The 14549-nt window shown below is 37.4% G+C and overlaps 1 protein-coding gene across 4 annotated transcripts in view; it reads right to left on the bottom strand.

Moving 5' to 3' along the window:
* LOC18427438 (small RNA degrading nuclease 1) overlaps positions 1–14549 on the bottom strand; it is a 38354-nt gene that overhangs the window by 12115 nt on the left and 11690 nt on the right. For all 4 annotated transcript variants that reach the window (XM_011622554.3, XM_088854561.1, XM_006836488.4 and 1 more), the window contains 5 exons: positions 8970–9038; positions 3700–3840; positions 3329–3445; positions 3172–3241; positions 2904–3004 (listed from right to left, as the gene is read on the bottom strand). In XM_011622554.3, the coding sequence (XP_011620856.1) occupies positions 2904–3004; positions 3172–3241; positions 3329–3445; positions 3700–3840; positions 8970–9038 (498 nt within the window). The remainder of the gene's footprint in view (positions 1–2903; positions 3005–3171; positions 3242–3328; positions 3446–3699; positions 3841–8969; positions 9039–14549) is intronic.

A 14549-nucleotide genomic window follows, 5' to 3' on the forward strand; every position in this document is an offset into this window, starting at 1 on the left:
CCTTTTTTTTGGATTCTTTTAGTTCTTTTTGGGGGATTAAGCGATTGCACATGGGAATCGCTGAGTCAACTAGGTCCAAGCAGATGCCAAGTCCTCGTTTTAGAATTTAACAATTACAGCCTTTGGGGTTATGGATTCAGGATGGATAGACTTGGTTTATAGTTTGATAAGAGTTCATATATTAATCATCGGTTCATGTATTAAACGTTTTTGTTATTTAGGTTTCTTCATCAATGCAACATGCTTCAATACTCTAGGAACATATCACCCAAAGATCATGGATGGGGTCAAATATTATATAGAGTTCTAAGCGAGATGGAGTCATGCTTGATGCTTGGAAGGAGGAAAGAAAGATTTAACAAACTTTCCCTACTTAGCATTATGATATATGTAAGCAACATTCACAAACCACTAAAACTTGTTCCTTTCTAAGCTCTCTGAGAATGGATGTGCAAGGGGAATTTTCAATAAACATGGCTAGAAGATCTTGCTCTCAGTTGATGCCTCAACATAACGTCCCGCCTTCCACTCCTACCATTAACATATCAACATCATCATTAGAGCCTCATCTCAACTTTTGGGGTTGGTTACACGAATCCTATTTCGCCATTCTACTCTATCAAGGGCCATACCCTCAATACGACTATAAGTCCCCATATCTTTTCTCACTCCTTCCATTTATGCCCTTTTGGGCTTTCCACTTGTCGTTTGAAGCCTTCCACTTGAACCAAATCGCACCTCCTAACTGGTGTTATATTGGGTCTACACTGAATATGGCCTGCCCAACCTAAGTCTATTTTCCCTCATTTTATTGCTCATTGAAGCCACACTTAAGTTCTCCCGAATGTATATATTTTGAGTTCTATCCTTTCATGTCTTGCCACCAATCTATCTCAGCATCCTCATCTCAGCTACACTCATCCTATAGGTGTATTGTTCCTTGACCACCCAAGATTCCATCCCATAAAGCAAAGCTAGTCTCACAACTATCCTATAGAACTTTCTTTTCAATTTCATTAGTATGCAACAATCACGTAATACTCCAAATGCACATCTCCACTTTGCCCACTCAACTCTAATTCTATATGCATCATCATCTTCAATCTCTCTATTTTCTTGGATTGTTGACCCAAGTTATTGAAAATACTCTCTTTTTGGTATTTCTTGGCCATCAATCTTAACTACTTCGTCATTTCTACTCTTATTATTACTAAAGTTGTATTCCATAAATTCTATCTTAGTCTGGCTCATTTTGAAACCTTTAGACTCCAGATCATCCTTCTTATGTTCTAACTTTGCGTTGATGCCGCTTCTAGTCTCATGGATCAAAACTATTTCATCCGCGAACAACATATGCCACAATACCTCATCTTATAGGAGTCTAGTTAACTCGTCCATACCTAAAACAAAGAAATATGGGCTCAACGCTGACCTTTGATGTAGGCCTATTATCACTGAAAACTCCTCTCCACTAGTTGTTCATACACTAGTTAGCGCTCCCTCATACATATCTCTATGTCAGTATAGCATATGAAGACTCCTTTCTTTTCCAAAACCCATCAAATTAAATCTCTAAGTACCCTATTGTAAGCTTCCCCTAAATCAATAAAGACCATGTGGAGATCTTTTCCCTTCTCCATGAACTTCTCAATCAATTGCTTAAGTAGGAAAACGACCTTAATTGTTGACCTCCCTGATATAAAACCGAATTGATTTTCCGATTCACTTATTTGATGCCTTAGTCGTTGCTCAATCACTCTTTCCACAGCTTCATAGTGTGGCTCATAAGTTTGATCCCTCAATAATTTGCACAATTCTATGTCTACTTTGTTCTTGTAAATAGCTATCACAACATTTTTGAACCATTCGTCTAGCATTTTTTTAATTCCCAACACCTTTTTGAACAACTTAGTCAGCCAGCATATGCCAATCTCCCCCATGCACTTCCAAAACTCTTTCCGGATACCATCTGGTCCTAAAGCCTTTCCTATCTTTTTCCTCCTCAAAGCTTCTTTCGTTTCAGATATCTTAACATTGTGCATGTATCTTTGACTTCTGCCTTCATTTATTCCAAAGGCTTCTAGAGAGACCTATATCATTAAACATATTAAAAAAAAAAAAAAAAAGCACTCTCCTTACCTGAAAAGAATTGCAATCAAGGAACTCGATGAAATATTACTCAACCATGAGAGCATCATTCTTGAACTACTACGGAGATATTCAGGAAGAGTGTGATCCTTGCCACTATTCATAGCAGCAGTAGAAGTTTGGGGGGCCATTTAGAGAAAGACTTTTGGTGTTTTGTGTTTGTTTGTGAGTTGACTCCAATAGGCAATTTTATGTCGTACATATTTCTTTTCCTCATGAATACATTGCACTTTTTGCATTGACTTGTTAGTCGTGACTTGTGAACAGAGAGCTATTTGTTGGAACTTGGAAGTAGTTTGAATATTTGAAGTTTAAAAGATATCTATAATTTGGCTTGCTCCAAGGAATGTGAGTATACTAGTATTTACATCTGTATACCAAATTTGCACTACAATGGTATAAATACTTGCAACGATTTAATTGGACCATTAGAACATATGCCAAATAGTAAGCAAGGCAATAAAATGTTTATTACATCATTATCTATAAGTTTTTTCTTTCTTCTTAAACATACTTTTTTTATCAACTTTTTCTATTTTCCTTAATTTTTGCATTTTCCTTTTTTTGGACTTTTCCCCTACACAGTTCCGGATTTTAAAAGACTCTTTGAACCCCAACCCCGACCCACATTAAAAAGGACACCCTCCCTCCCTCTATTCATATTGGACATACATACTTATAAATGCATGAAAATACACAACAAGCACAGATATGCTCAACAGCAAGTGCATCCTTATCCATATTGTAAAACATACCTTACATAGGTCATACAAGCTGGCAGAATAGTGGCGGGGTCTATCAAGAAAACTAAATATAAATGATGTATCAATCACCCTCCTATGATCGATTTTCAGAGCTGCACAGAGAAAGGAAAATGCAAACAATTGCATGTAAACTTAATTGATAAAAAGCTGAAGCACCTAGATATCTATCCCAAAATCACAGTAGCCATGATTTGGATAATTGAGTCCAAAAGAACTTAAGGATTTCATTTAGTCACAAACAAGGATACAGCATGCATACCTTGTAAATCATTATGTAAGCTGTGGCCAACTAAAATCATTCCCGGTTTCAGTAGCTTTTTGAGCAATATCTGCAGAGGTCACAATGTCAACTAAAAGCAAGAACTTAAAAGATTAGCAAAACAGAAAATATGTTAGCATAACAAAACTTGTGTTACCTGTATATCTGATAAACAACAAGATACATCTTTCAAGTCTTCTTCTGTTATTCCAGTAATATCTGTCCGATAGTCACTAACAACCTTCATGGGATTTACAAGCTTGTCAAGCTTGACCTAAGTCAAACAACAACAAAAAAAATATCTCCAGAAAATTAATCAAAAAACAAACACCACCTTCATAAGGAACAGTATGCCGACTAGTTTCAGAAGCGTGTAGGAATTGTTCTTTCTTAGATAAGAATATTTGAGAGTGTCAGCGCAAATAACGTAAAGAGCCCTTAAAAATTCTTTTCAAAGGTTATGCACAACATGGCAAATGGTAGAAGAGCTTTGTCAGTCAAACAGCAGATTTAACATTGCAACCTTACCTCCATATTCTGATCCACAACACATACTTTCACCACTTCCTCAGTACCATCTTGGCAAAGCACCATCTCACAATCAACAGCAACCATCGCATTTGATTTCAAAACCTTGGAAATTTTACCAACCCTAGTAATCACCCAGTCCTGCCATTTTGTTCCAATGAGTTCTCGAAAACAAAATCAAAACCCAATCTGCAAAGATATAATGCTAAAGTTAACCATGCAAGTAGAATTACATCACCCCAAAGCACCCACTCCTGGGAAGAATGGTCCTGCAACACTATGTTTTTTCAAGCACAGAACACCCTAAAGTTATCACATTTTTGGTCCCCAGTGTGCATCAGAAATAAAACAACCAACAACATGTAAAACATGCCTCAAAGTTGTCACTATACCTGTTGGCATTACGTCTTTGTTGACGAATGATTCACAGCGACTCACATCCACAGAAAGACATGTTATGCAAAAGACCTATTAGAGTTTTCATTCTATTCTTCAGTTAATGTTTGTAATAAATTGCTCATCTGGCAGGCATTTTGGCCTGAAGAATGCTATGTAATTGTATAGAAGTTTTTGAAACGTCACAAACACTTGCAAATCAAAGATGTTGGGGTGCCAAATGGACAGGCTAGGGTTGGCCTAAGCCTAGCCCAACAAACTAGGGGCTTGACTTGAACACGACGAGCTGAAAGAGGCTAGACCGGGCCTCGCTCATTGCCATGAGTAGAGCCCGGGCCGATCTTCATTATTAGATCAAACTGGGCCAGGCCTAGGCTAAATCGCAGGCTTGGATACTTTTTATACTCCACACCACCATAAAAACTTCCTTTCGGTAGTTTAGTGCAGCGTTAGCATTGTTGATACCTTAACCAATCAAGGCTCAAGCCTGAATCCTGGATCACCTGAATCTATTGAGTTTTCTAGAGAGATCACTGGTACTTCCACCTCTCATTGTCTAAATGGTGATTTTACTCCTCTTTGGGATCCATCTGGGCTAAGTGGTGGATGGCTTCTAGAAGGTACGTTTACGTTTCAGCAGTTTTCAAGATAGCAATCTTGAGAACGGTCGTCGTTGGGAATTTGTCGTACAATAGATTTATTACATTTGTTATAGTTTTTCATCATCATCCTCATCATCATCATCGCTAGATCCTTTTCCAACTAATTCGGGTTGGCTAAATGAATCCTGTTCCGCTCCAGATGCATGAGAAGTTTTGACAAAGATTTACATTGGCTGCCTACCTAACACAACCTACCTCCTCTATTTAGGCTTGAGACGGGGTACGGGAAAGTTTTTAACAAATTGTCTTTTATGCGTGGCTTAGTCATTTTTAATAAGTTGTCTTTTATGCGTAGCTTAGTCATTAAGTAAGGATACATGTGTAATCATCACCAAAAACAATAGCTACCCTTTTTTCTTGAAGAAAGGGTGACAATAACAGTATTATATAAAATCATCATCATAATAGCTTTTTCCCAATTAATTGGGTCGGCTAGAGGAATCTTGGTTCGCCATTCTACTCTATTAAAGGCCATACCTTCAACGAGGCCATAAGTCCCCATATCTTTTAAAACTACTTCCAGCCACATTCTTTTGGGCCTGCCCCTTGCCCTTTTCAATCCTTTCACTTGAACTAACTCGCACCTCCTAACAGATTGGTCAATGCCACACATGGCCAGCCCACCTAGGTCTACTTTCTCTCATCTTATTGTCTATTGGTGCCACACGTAAATTCTCCCGGATGGATTCATTACGAATTCTATCCCTTCTTGTCTTGCCAATCATCCATGTCAACATCCTCATCCCTTATTATATGAAATATGCTTTACAAAAACCCACAAGATATGGGTGCAGGCAGCCCACATGGCAAGCGCTCAAATTTGTACAAACAAAATTATAATACACCATCAATCTCAGAATTAGAGAGACAGAAATGGTGGTTTGGGAATAGAGAGAGAGAGAGAGTATGGAATTCAAGTGGAGACTGATGAGAAGTCAGGTAGCATAGAGCGAGTGTGGGGAAAGAAAGAAAGAGGAGCGGGGGAGGAAGAGAGAGGAGGATTGAGAGAGGAAAGAGCGAGAGAGAGAAGTGGGTGGAGGAAGAGAGAGGTAATAAGACTGGTTGCTTTTGTCATCTTCAAAATAACATAGACAATAGTTTCACTAAATGACAAGGGTATTGGTCTTGACAAAGTTCCCAGGCACTTACTTTTTACCAAATAATGACCTTTTAGGATAATACACCCATCACAATTCATTTCAATCTCAACTTTTATATTTTGAGGTGTTGGTAACTATATATATATATATATATATATATATATATATATATATATATATATATATATATATATATATAAATGAGAGAGAGAGAGAAGTGGGTGGAGGAAGAGAGTGGTAATAAGACTGGTTGCTTTTGTCATCTTCAAAATAACATAGACAATAGTTTCACTAAATGACAAGGGTATTTGTCTTGACAAAGTTCCCAGGCACTTACGTTTTACCAAATAATGACCTTTTAGGATAATACACCCATCACAATTCATTTCAATCTCAACTTTTATATTTTGAGGTGTTGGTAACTATATATATATATATATATATATATATATATATATATATATATATATATATATATATATATATATATATATAAATGCGTGTGTGCGAGACCCGCTTCTTCAAAAACTTATGTTAGGGCATTTATATGATGCCAAATTTTGCACACTCTTCATCCCAATGCACAATCTCAAACGGTAAAAATGAGCCCTGCTCCCACCATGAATTCAGACCATCTATTCATTCAACATTTCGATATAGGACTTCGATATTCCAAAATGATTTTTGCTTTTCTAAAATTAGTCATCTAACGATGATAAGGCTATATCCAATATCTGGGGCCAAGAAAATCCCCCCAAAGCCCAAATTTAATCTCATCAAGATAAAAAGAGTATGTTTAAAATTTTGGGTAACATAGTACCCCTGTTTGTGGGGCTGCGCCACCTCTCTAGATTTCGGATTGTTGCTACCGGACTCCCCCATCGTGCTCTTGCGTTTGTCTAATTCTCATCCTAGATCTGGCCCTTACTACTGCCATATTTCCATATATGAATTGACCTCGGTTTGTTGTTTCTCCACCACCAAGGCACGGTAATAGAAAAATTTCAGAAGGTGTGGAAGATTCAACACATCCTGCAGAAACTGCTTATATATATTGCGCTCCGATCATCGTCCTTAGAATGCTCATTACACGAAACCAATTGATAAAACTCTTCCGAATGGTTATCCACTGAAGATTATTCAAACGCTGATATAGAGTTTGCAAGTAATTGAAGTGCAGAAAAGCCTCTCTCATCCTACGCTTCACCTTTAACCAATCTATGATTTTGGGCTGCCCTCTTCATTTATGCATCACCTTCAAATGTTCCCATAAGGCCAAAGCACTTCCCCTAAGCTTTATGGTGACTAAAGGTACTTTCTTTTCCTTAGGAACCTCTTTAAACTCCAATATATGCTCCATTATATTCAGCTCATCAATTCATAAAACTCCAGGATCTCAACGCTGAGATCGTTTTCCCACCTCCTACCATCCAAGTTCGCATGATCAGCTTACCTCGCTCCTTGGAGCTTGATCATGAAAGGGATTTGGATTGTTCATCTGCCCTGATCTTATTTGCTTGAGACGAGGCTTCCATCTGTGCCAAACATAGAGCTAGGGTTTTGACCAATCTCCTTAGATCTGCAAACTCTTTTCGTGAACTAGCATCAAAGGCTTCTATGGCTGCCGGTTTTCCTCCTCTTCCTCTACGTGGAGTCATGGTTGTTGGTCTAGGGCACAAAAATTGACTACACAACACCATCTACAATATCATCCGTCCATTGCTTAAGTATCGTTCATATAAATCATTAGGCTCTAATATCAACCTGGCGCAGACCTAGTAGCTTGGAGCTAGGGTTTGGCAAAAAAGAAAGGGAAGATCCGAAATTAGAGAAAGATACAAAACCTAGGGATAAAAGGAGCACTAGCTGCCCTAGGGTTTTGAATAAAGTCCATAATAAGATGCTTCATTATGCTTGAGTACATCTCTGATCTAAGAAAACCCTAGACAAGACTTAAACATGCCATTCATCTAAGCGTGCGGTATGTATAGAGCTGAAGCTTTCAACAATCAAAGTAAAGCGCATCTTTAAATAGTGTCGAGAAATGTGGTTTCAATACTGGAAATCTTTGTGAAAGCCTTAAAATATATTTTCATCTCTAATAATAAAATTTCAAGCTTAAAAAATAGTGTATATTGAGCAGATCTATGAAAACTTGAAACTCTTGAAAATTGACGATCCAAAAATGCATTATTTCCAAAACTTGAAATCCATTTTTTCTCATGTTCATGAATTGTGATGTCGAGATGATCATTTGAGGATGTTTGGGAATCAAAACAACCTCTTTTAGTGAAATTTTTGAGGTGCGCACTAATTTGATCGTTTAGAGCCTCGCACTTGTATAAACTTTTGCCTTCATCTAATCTAATCATGGCTATTCATTATAAATGACTTTAAGTGAATAGAAAGACATAAAAGACTCTAGAAATTATTACCTATACCCTTAAGTGAAATAAATCACTCATGAAATAAATAAAATGCGTAAAGGATAGATTAAATCACTATTTTTCCCTCCTAAAGCTCCTCTTGTAATTTTTTAGCTTGTCTCTCTTGTCTACAGCTCGAAAGTAGTATTATGGGCTGCATCAGGAAGCATCGCTGATAGAAGTCAAAACATGTTTCCAGTATATTTGGGATGGCCAGAACTGTTGATACGAATGACATATACCAAACCAAGTTTCTGGGTAGCTTTACTGTAACAAAAAGCCAAAATATTATATTGTAGACATGAATCCTTCAAATATATTGTAAGAAAATGGCAAGACTAAGTAGGCCACACATTAGAGTAGTACTATATACTTTTTTTTTTGAGAAAAAGTTAACATTGTATTGCTGTAAGGAGAGAGAGTACAAAGAGGAGGGGGGGAGTAGTACTATATACTATTCTTTGAACAGAAAACACAATCTAATCTAATGATTCACCTAGCACCAACAATGTACAAATGTTGCTAACTGATGCATTATGTATCCATCAAAAATTTCAAACACAAACAACCATAAGACAATTCCAATGAAATGACAAAGGGATTAAAAGTATAGGATTAGAGGTAAATCATAAAGTACAAACTTCTAATCCAAACTAAGCATTCAGGTACAAGACAAGTCATCACACCTCATTATAGGATGGGAAGGAATAACGCTTCAGGTATTCGGGATGTTCCATTGTTAGACGAACTAACTTCTGTTCTGCCAAACACAGAGATTAATCAAGCTCACAAAATAAAAACATGTATTGTGGTGAAAAGGAAAAAAATAGATAATAAGTGAAGAACCCAAGGATTCCAACGACCATATCTCAATATAAGACTCAATGTATGTCAGCCAAGACAATGAATACGAGGTATAACAGTTTCCTTCACATAAAACCGTGAATGTAAGAAACACCAAAATAAAAACCTATTTGATAAAAATTAAAAGATAAGAAATTTTATCATCTACAATGCTAACATTAAATTAGAACGACATACTTCTTTGTGAAAGATAAGCCAGTTCAGCAAAAAGATTGGACCTATAGTATCCAGCCTGTGAAAACTAATATCTTCAAGAATAACTAAAGGATTTTGATGCTCAACTTCTCTACCGAATTTGACCTACAACAAAACTGTTCCCATTATTTACAACCCAAAACATTTACCTTGTGATGCATTTTGTCAGTCTCATGAAGCCTATCCAAGGATTGGGGGACTCTTCCATAACAACAATAATAGAATGCATTCCCAAGAAAACACGGAAAATGTTTCCCAAAAGAATTAGAATGTCTTTCCTGCTCTCAAACGGCAGAGCTGGGGACTAAGAAACTAGTTACCTCCAATATTTTGGGAATAACTCCTTGACATCCGCCCTGATCTTCATCAAGAATAGGAGCATCCACAATATCCTACAAGATTTCAAACCATAGCAAAAGAAGGAGGGAACCGCATACTTAATTTAAAGTGAGTAAACAAAACTCCATACTCGATCCCATTGATACATATAGAATTCTGTGGAAAGCTGTATTCGATGGAAGTCATATGTACGGCTTGGCAGGAGATCTTTCATATCTTTCGAGATCCACCCTACAATATTGGGTCAAAAAGCCAAAACAAGTGATTTGTTTTAAGCCCCTATAAAACTGATTCTTGAACCTTTTTCATGCTCATGTCACATCTAGGTACTGCAAAAGAAAAAACTTCCCCCATGATAGGATCTTCTTCTTGATCCTGTTAATGGATTGGATCACCATTAAAGATAAGGTCACCCACTTCTTTTTCAACACCTAAATCGTCATCCAGGTTCTTATCAAAGACTGGCAGTAAGTTCCAATCCACAACGTGCTGATCATGAGAACAAAGTTTCTCCATGCTTGACCTTGGATAGACTTCCATAACACCCCAGGATCTCAACCTTGAGACGTTTTCCCCCTCTTGCTATCCCCATCTGTACAATCAACTAACTCTCTCCTTGGAGCTTGATCATGGAAGGGACCTATGGATTCCTCATTTGCCTCGATCTCATCTTCTTAAGGCTTCCATCTGTTCTAAACACCGAGCTAGGGTTTCAACCGATCTCCTTAGATCTGCAATCTCTTCTCACAAACTAGTATCAAAGGATTCTACGGCTGCCTTTTTCCTGCTTTTCCCGTACCTGGAGGCATGGTTATTGATCTAGGGCACAAAAATTGACAATACAAATACCTTTTGTACAATGCTCCAGTACTGTCCAAGTAAATCATCAAGCTTTGATACCAACCTAGTACAAACCTAGTAGCTTGGAGCTTGGTTCAAAAACTAGAGACAAAAGGAGCACTGACTGCTCTAGGGTTTTAAATGAAGTCCATAACAAGATGCTTCAATATGATTGAGTACAGCCCTTATATAAGAAAACCCTAAACAAGCCTTAATCTTAGCCATCCAACTAATCTAATCATGACGATTTATTATAACAGACTTTAAGTGAATAAAAAGATATAAAAGACTATAGAAATTACTACTTATGCCCCTAAGTAAATGAAATGACTCAAGAAATAAATAAAAAACATAAAAGGACATATTCAATGACAAATTTGCCCTTTTGTAGCTCCCCGCAGAGGCCAGGGTTGAAGGCCCAACCCCATATGATCTCCAGAAGCCATCCCTACAGAAGGAGGTAGAACTCAAGAAGAAATACCTCAAGACACATGGGGATGTGTGGGTGAAATATGATGTCTCCACAATGACAGATACATGGAGTGGTAAGAGTAGGAGTGATGGATTTGATAGAAAATTTCTCTAAGGATAGTGTCTTTTAGGTCTGTTGATGAATCTAATGATATTCTTAATGCATGGTTCTTTTTTTTTTTCAATCGTAAAGGGTATTATGGAGGTTGGAGAGAAGCATGTCAGGCATACAATAAACCATGTTGCAGCCCATCCGTCAGCTGCTAATTTGTTGTTTCAAAAAGCTGCATCCAAATTTTTGGACACCATGCACAACATGTTTAAAATAAGCAGCAAAATGCCAATGTAAAGGGGGCACATGATAAGGCTAAGGTCATGATAGTGTTTTACATTTACCCCTTTACCTTAGCATGTTGTGCAAGTTCATTGAGAAGAGGGACACAATGCGACATGTCTTTCCTAATTTTATGGAGCATAATGGAAAAGAGAAACCAACTCCAATCTATAATCACTTCATATTTTTGGTCTAGATCCTAGTGGTTCATGCAAGCTAAAGAGAGCATGTGATATCATGTTTTGCCTAGGCCTTATTACGATGGATAGTGTACTCACTTAAGGTATTTCGACCCTTGGCCTAAGTTTTACATTTAGTTGATAGTGAGAAGAAGCCCACTATGGGCTTTGATGGGCTTTGCATATAATTGCATCGGATGGGCCAAGAGAGAGAACTAAAGCATTGGCAATGATCAGAACATGTATGGCCAAATATGGGAGCATGTAGATAAATAGTGAGAGGACCAATTTCATCAACCATTGCATGCGATTGGGTACTACTTGAACCAAAAGTGATTTTATGTAGACATGGATATTGAGAGACAGGATGCAATATGGTTGTCTTTCATAAGTGTCTTAAGAGGCTCATTTGCAATAGGCATATTTGGGGTAAGATATCTACTGAAGAGCTGATTTTATATAAATGCACACTAAAATCATTTGGCAAGGAAATGGTGGTGATACAAAGTACCAAATTCAATCTGGATATCTATCTAAATTCAATCTAGATATCTATCTAATTTGAATAATTTCTTCAAGTTTCATCTAGCACAGTTTCATATGATGTTGTTGACGTTTGTGATTGTATTTGTATACTCAATATTTATTAGTTACAGCTTGAACATATACGTAACTGAACTTTGGAATTACCATTTTAAAATACAATTTAGGAGTTATCTTATTTTAAACTAATTTAATTATAAGTTATCATTCCAAAATTTAAAGATTGTTGCATCACAATTGCAAGCAAATGGTGGAACTAAGATGGGCTCAGTGCTTCAAACGTAGGTATTGTATGGCTGATGAAGCTAACCTACATTTTGATTGATTTTGAGTGGAGTTGCTACTCTTTGGAGAGCACAGTACAATGAAAGTTGTAAGTTGTGCTCGAGGGGGAGTTATTGTCTATCATTGGACTCTATGGTAGAATTCTAAATGGCTAGTTGCCAGGTTTTCACGATTGAGACACACTAAAGAAACTCACCTACACTCCTCAAAACTCTAATAACTTATTCCTTTTTACTCTGAAAACCATAGTGATCAGGATTTGGCTGCTGGCTCATAACAAGTAAAAAGCTCCCTATGGTAGGCATAAGAAGGATCAAGATTCCAAATTTTAAGAATCACGGAGAAGTGAGATCCCCTTCCTCGGAGCCTTAGAGCATTCAACCCATCCCTCCCTCCCTCAAAACCTTCGTTTCTCTTTAAAACCTTCATCCCTCCTCCGTCACTCCCTCTCTCCCTCCCTCCCTCTCGTAGGGCTCGCTAATCTTATAAGGAACCTGGTTTTGTCAAATGGGTTTCTTTTTATATCAATTTGATGTTCCATGGATGTATGCTTGGTCCCTTCCTTTCTTCATATATGTCTCAAACCTTCTCTTTTTATGTGGCTATTGGTCCATATCTCTTGATCTTGTTTTTATATTTATGTGGTTTAGAAATGCATGTGTGTGTCAGTATATGCACACACACTCACGTACTAGTGCAGGAACTGCCTTAAAACGCTTTTGACCCTCAACCAAACAATTTATTTGGTAAAGGTATTGCAAACTCACAAAGGAGCACTAGTTACGACAGAAGGAAATCTGGATATTGAAAACAATGGAGACAGCCACATTAGCATGTGGAATATAAATAACAGGACAATGGCTCCAAAAAACATGAAAGCAACTGCTATAACGGGCATTAAAATGTCAAAAGGGTGATCAAGGATAAAATTATTCTTATTTTCAATTTTTTTAATTTCAAATGATATATATAATAATTTTAATTTTAGGATTTACTTTCAGGATTTTTTAGCTTTTTTAGAATTTTAAGGTTTTAGCTCCTAAAACCCACAATTTTCTCTCTTTAGTATTAAAAAAATGACCCAAAAATACCCTCAAGGAGCTGCAGTTCCGCCCCTGGGTGGGGCGTAGGCCCTGAGAAGCCGCCAAGGCGAGTTCAGGCAGGCGCCCAGGGAAATCCGCCTAGGCGGCCGCCCAAGCGCTGGGCGGTCCGCTTTTTGAAACAATGTTACTGAATTTGGTCAAGAGTTTTTTTATTTCAGCCCACGATTTACAAAAAACAGCCTAGATCATGGTGATTTTAGAAAGGTTTTGTTGATTCTCTACCTAGGATTAGTGATTTCGGTAAACCCATGGGAACCAGGGCTCTCATAGATCTAACCCCTGATCCTAGAAAGGAGGTAATTGAAGACCATAAAAGGCAAGTTCAACAGCTTATGCAACACCTAACGAACATCACACGTGGACAAGATGGGGATCTTTCTGCCCAAGAAGATGTCGAATTTAATCCCTTTTGCAGTCGTGCTCCATACGAAGAGTTGAGAGGAAAGTTATAGAAGACCTAGCTGTTGGGGACATCACTCTAAGATTTTCGATTTGAATAAGGACATTCTTAATTTTGACGCAGGTTTTATCCAAAATCAATGGGTTGTGGATTGGGATTCGCCACAAATCTTTATACCTATGCTCATATGAACAACAAGATCTTTTATGAGATCCGATCAATGATAAGAATTAAGATGAATACATTTCTGAAGAGGGTCTTACTCGTGACGAATATGGAGAGAAGGCAGTAGGGAGACTGATCAAAATCATGGCCTATGAAGATTTCAAGGATATCAAAGAGGTGGAGCATTCAAGAGATTGAGGGCATTGGAATTAGACTCCCGCAGGTGAAGCGTGATCGACTCATAAACCGCAAATTGTGGCTCTAGATTCAGAGAATAACGAAATTGATGTTGAAAAAGCCTCTAAATACTAGAAAATTTAGTTTGAAGTTTCCTATATAATTTTCAATGTGAGCTCAGGGATAGATGAATTTAATTAGTTTGTATCAATTCCTTACTATGCATACCAAGATTTGAGGATCTCTTCTTACCATGAATAATATTTGAGCCAACCAAGAAGAAGAAGGTGGAAAAATATTTTTTTAAAGTTGGATTCATCTTAGCCTACTTCCAAAGTCAATTTTTTATTTTGAGATTTTTTTAGGGTTTT

This window comes from Amborella trichopoda, chromosome 12 (assembly GCF_054954075.1).
Source record: "Amborella trichopoda isolate Santa Cruz 75 chromosome 12, AtrichopodaSantaCruz75HAP2 v2.0, whole genome shotgun sequence".
Taxonomy (NCBI): domain Eukaryota; kingdom Viridiplantae; phylum Streptophyta; class Magnoliopsida; order Amborellales; family Amborellaceae; genus Amborella; species Amborella trichopoda.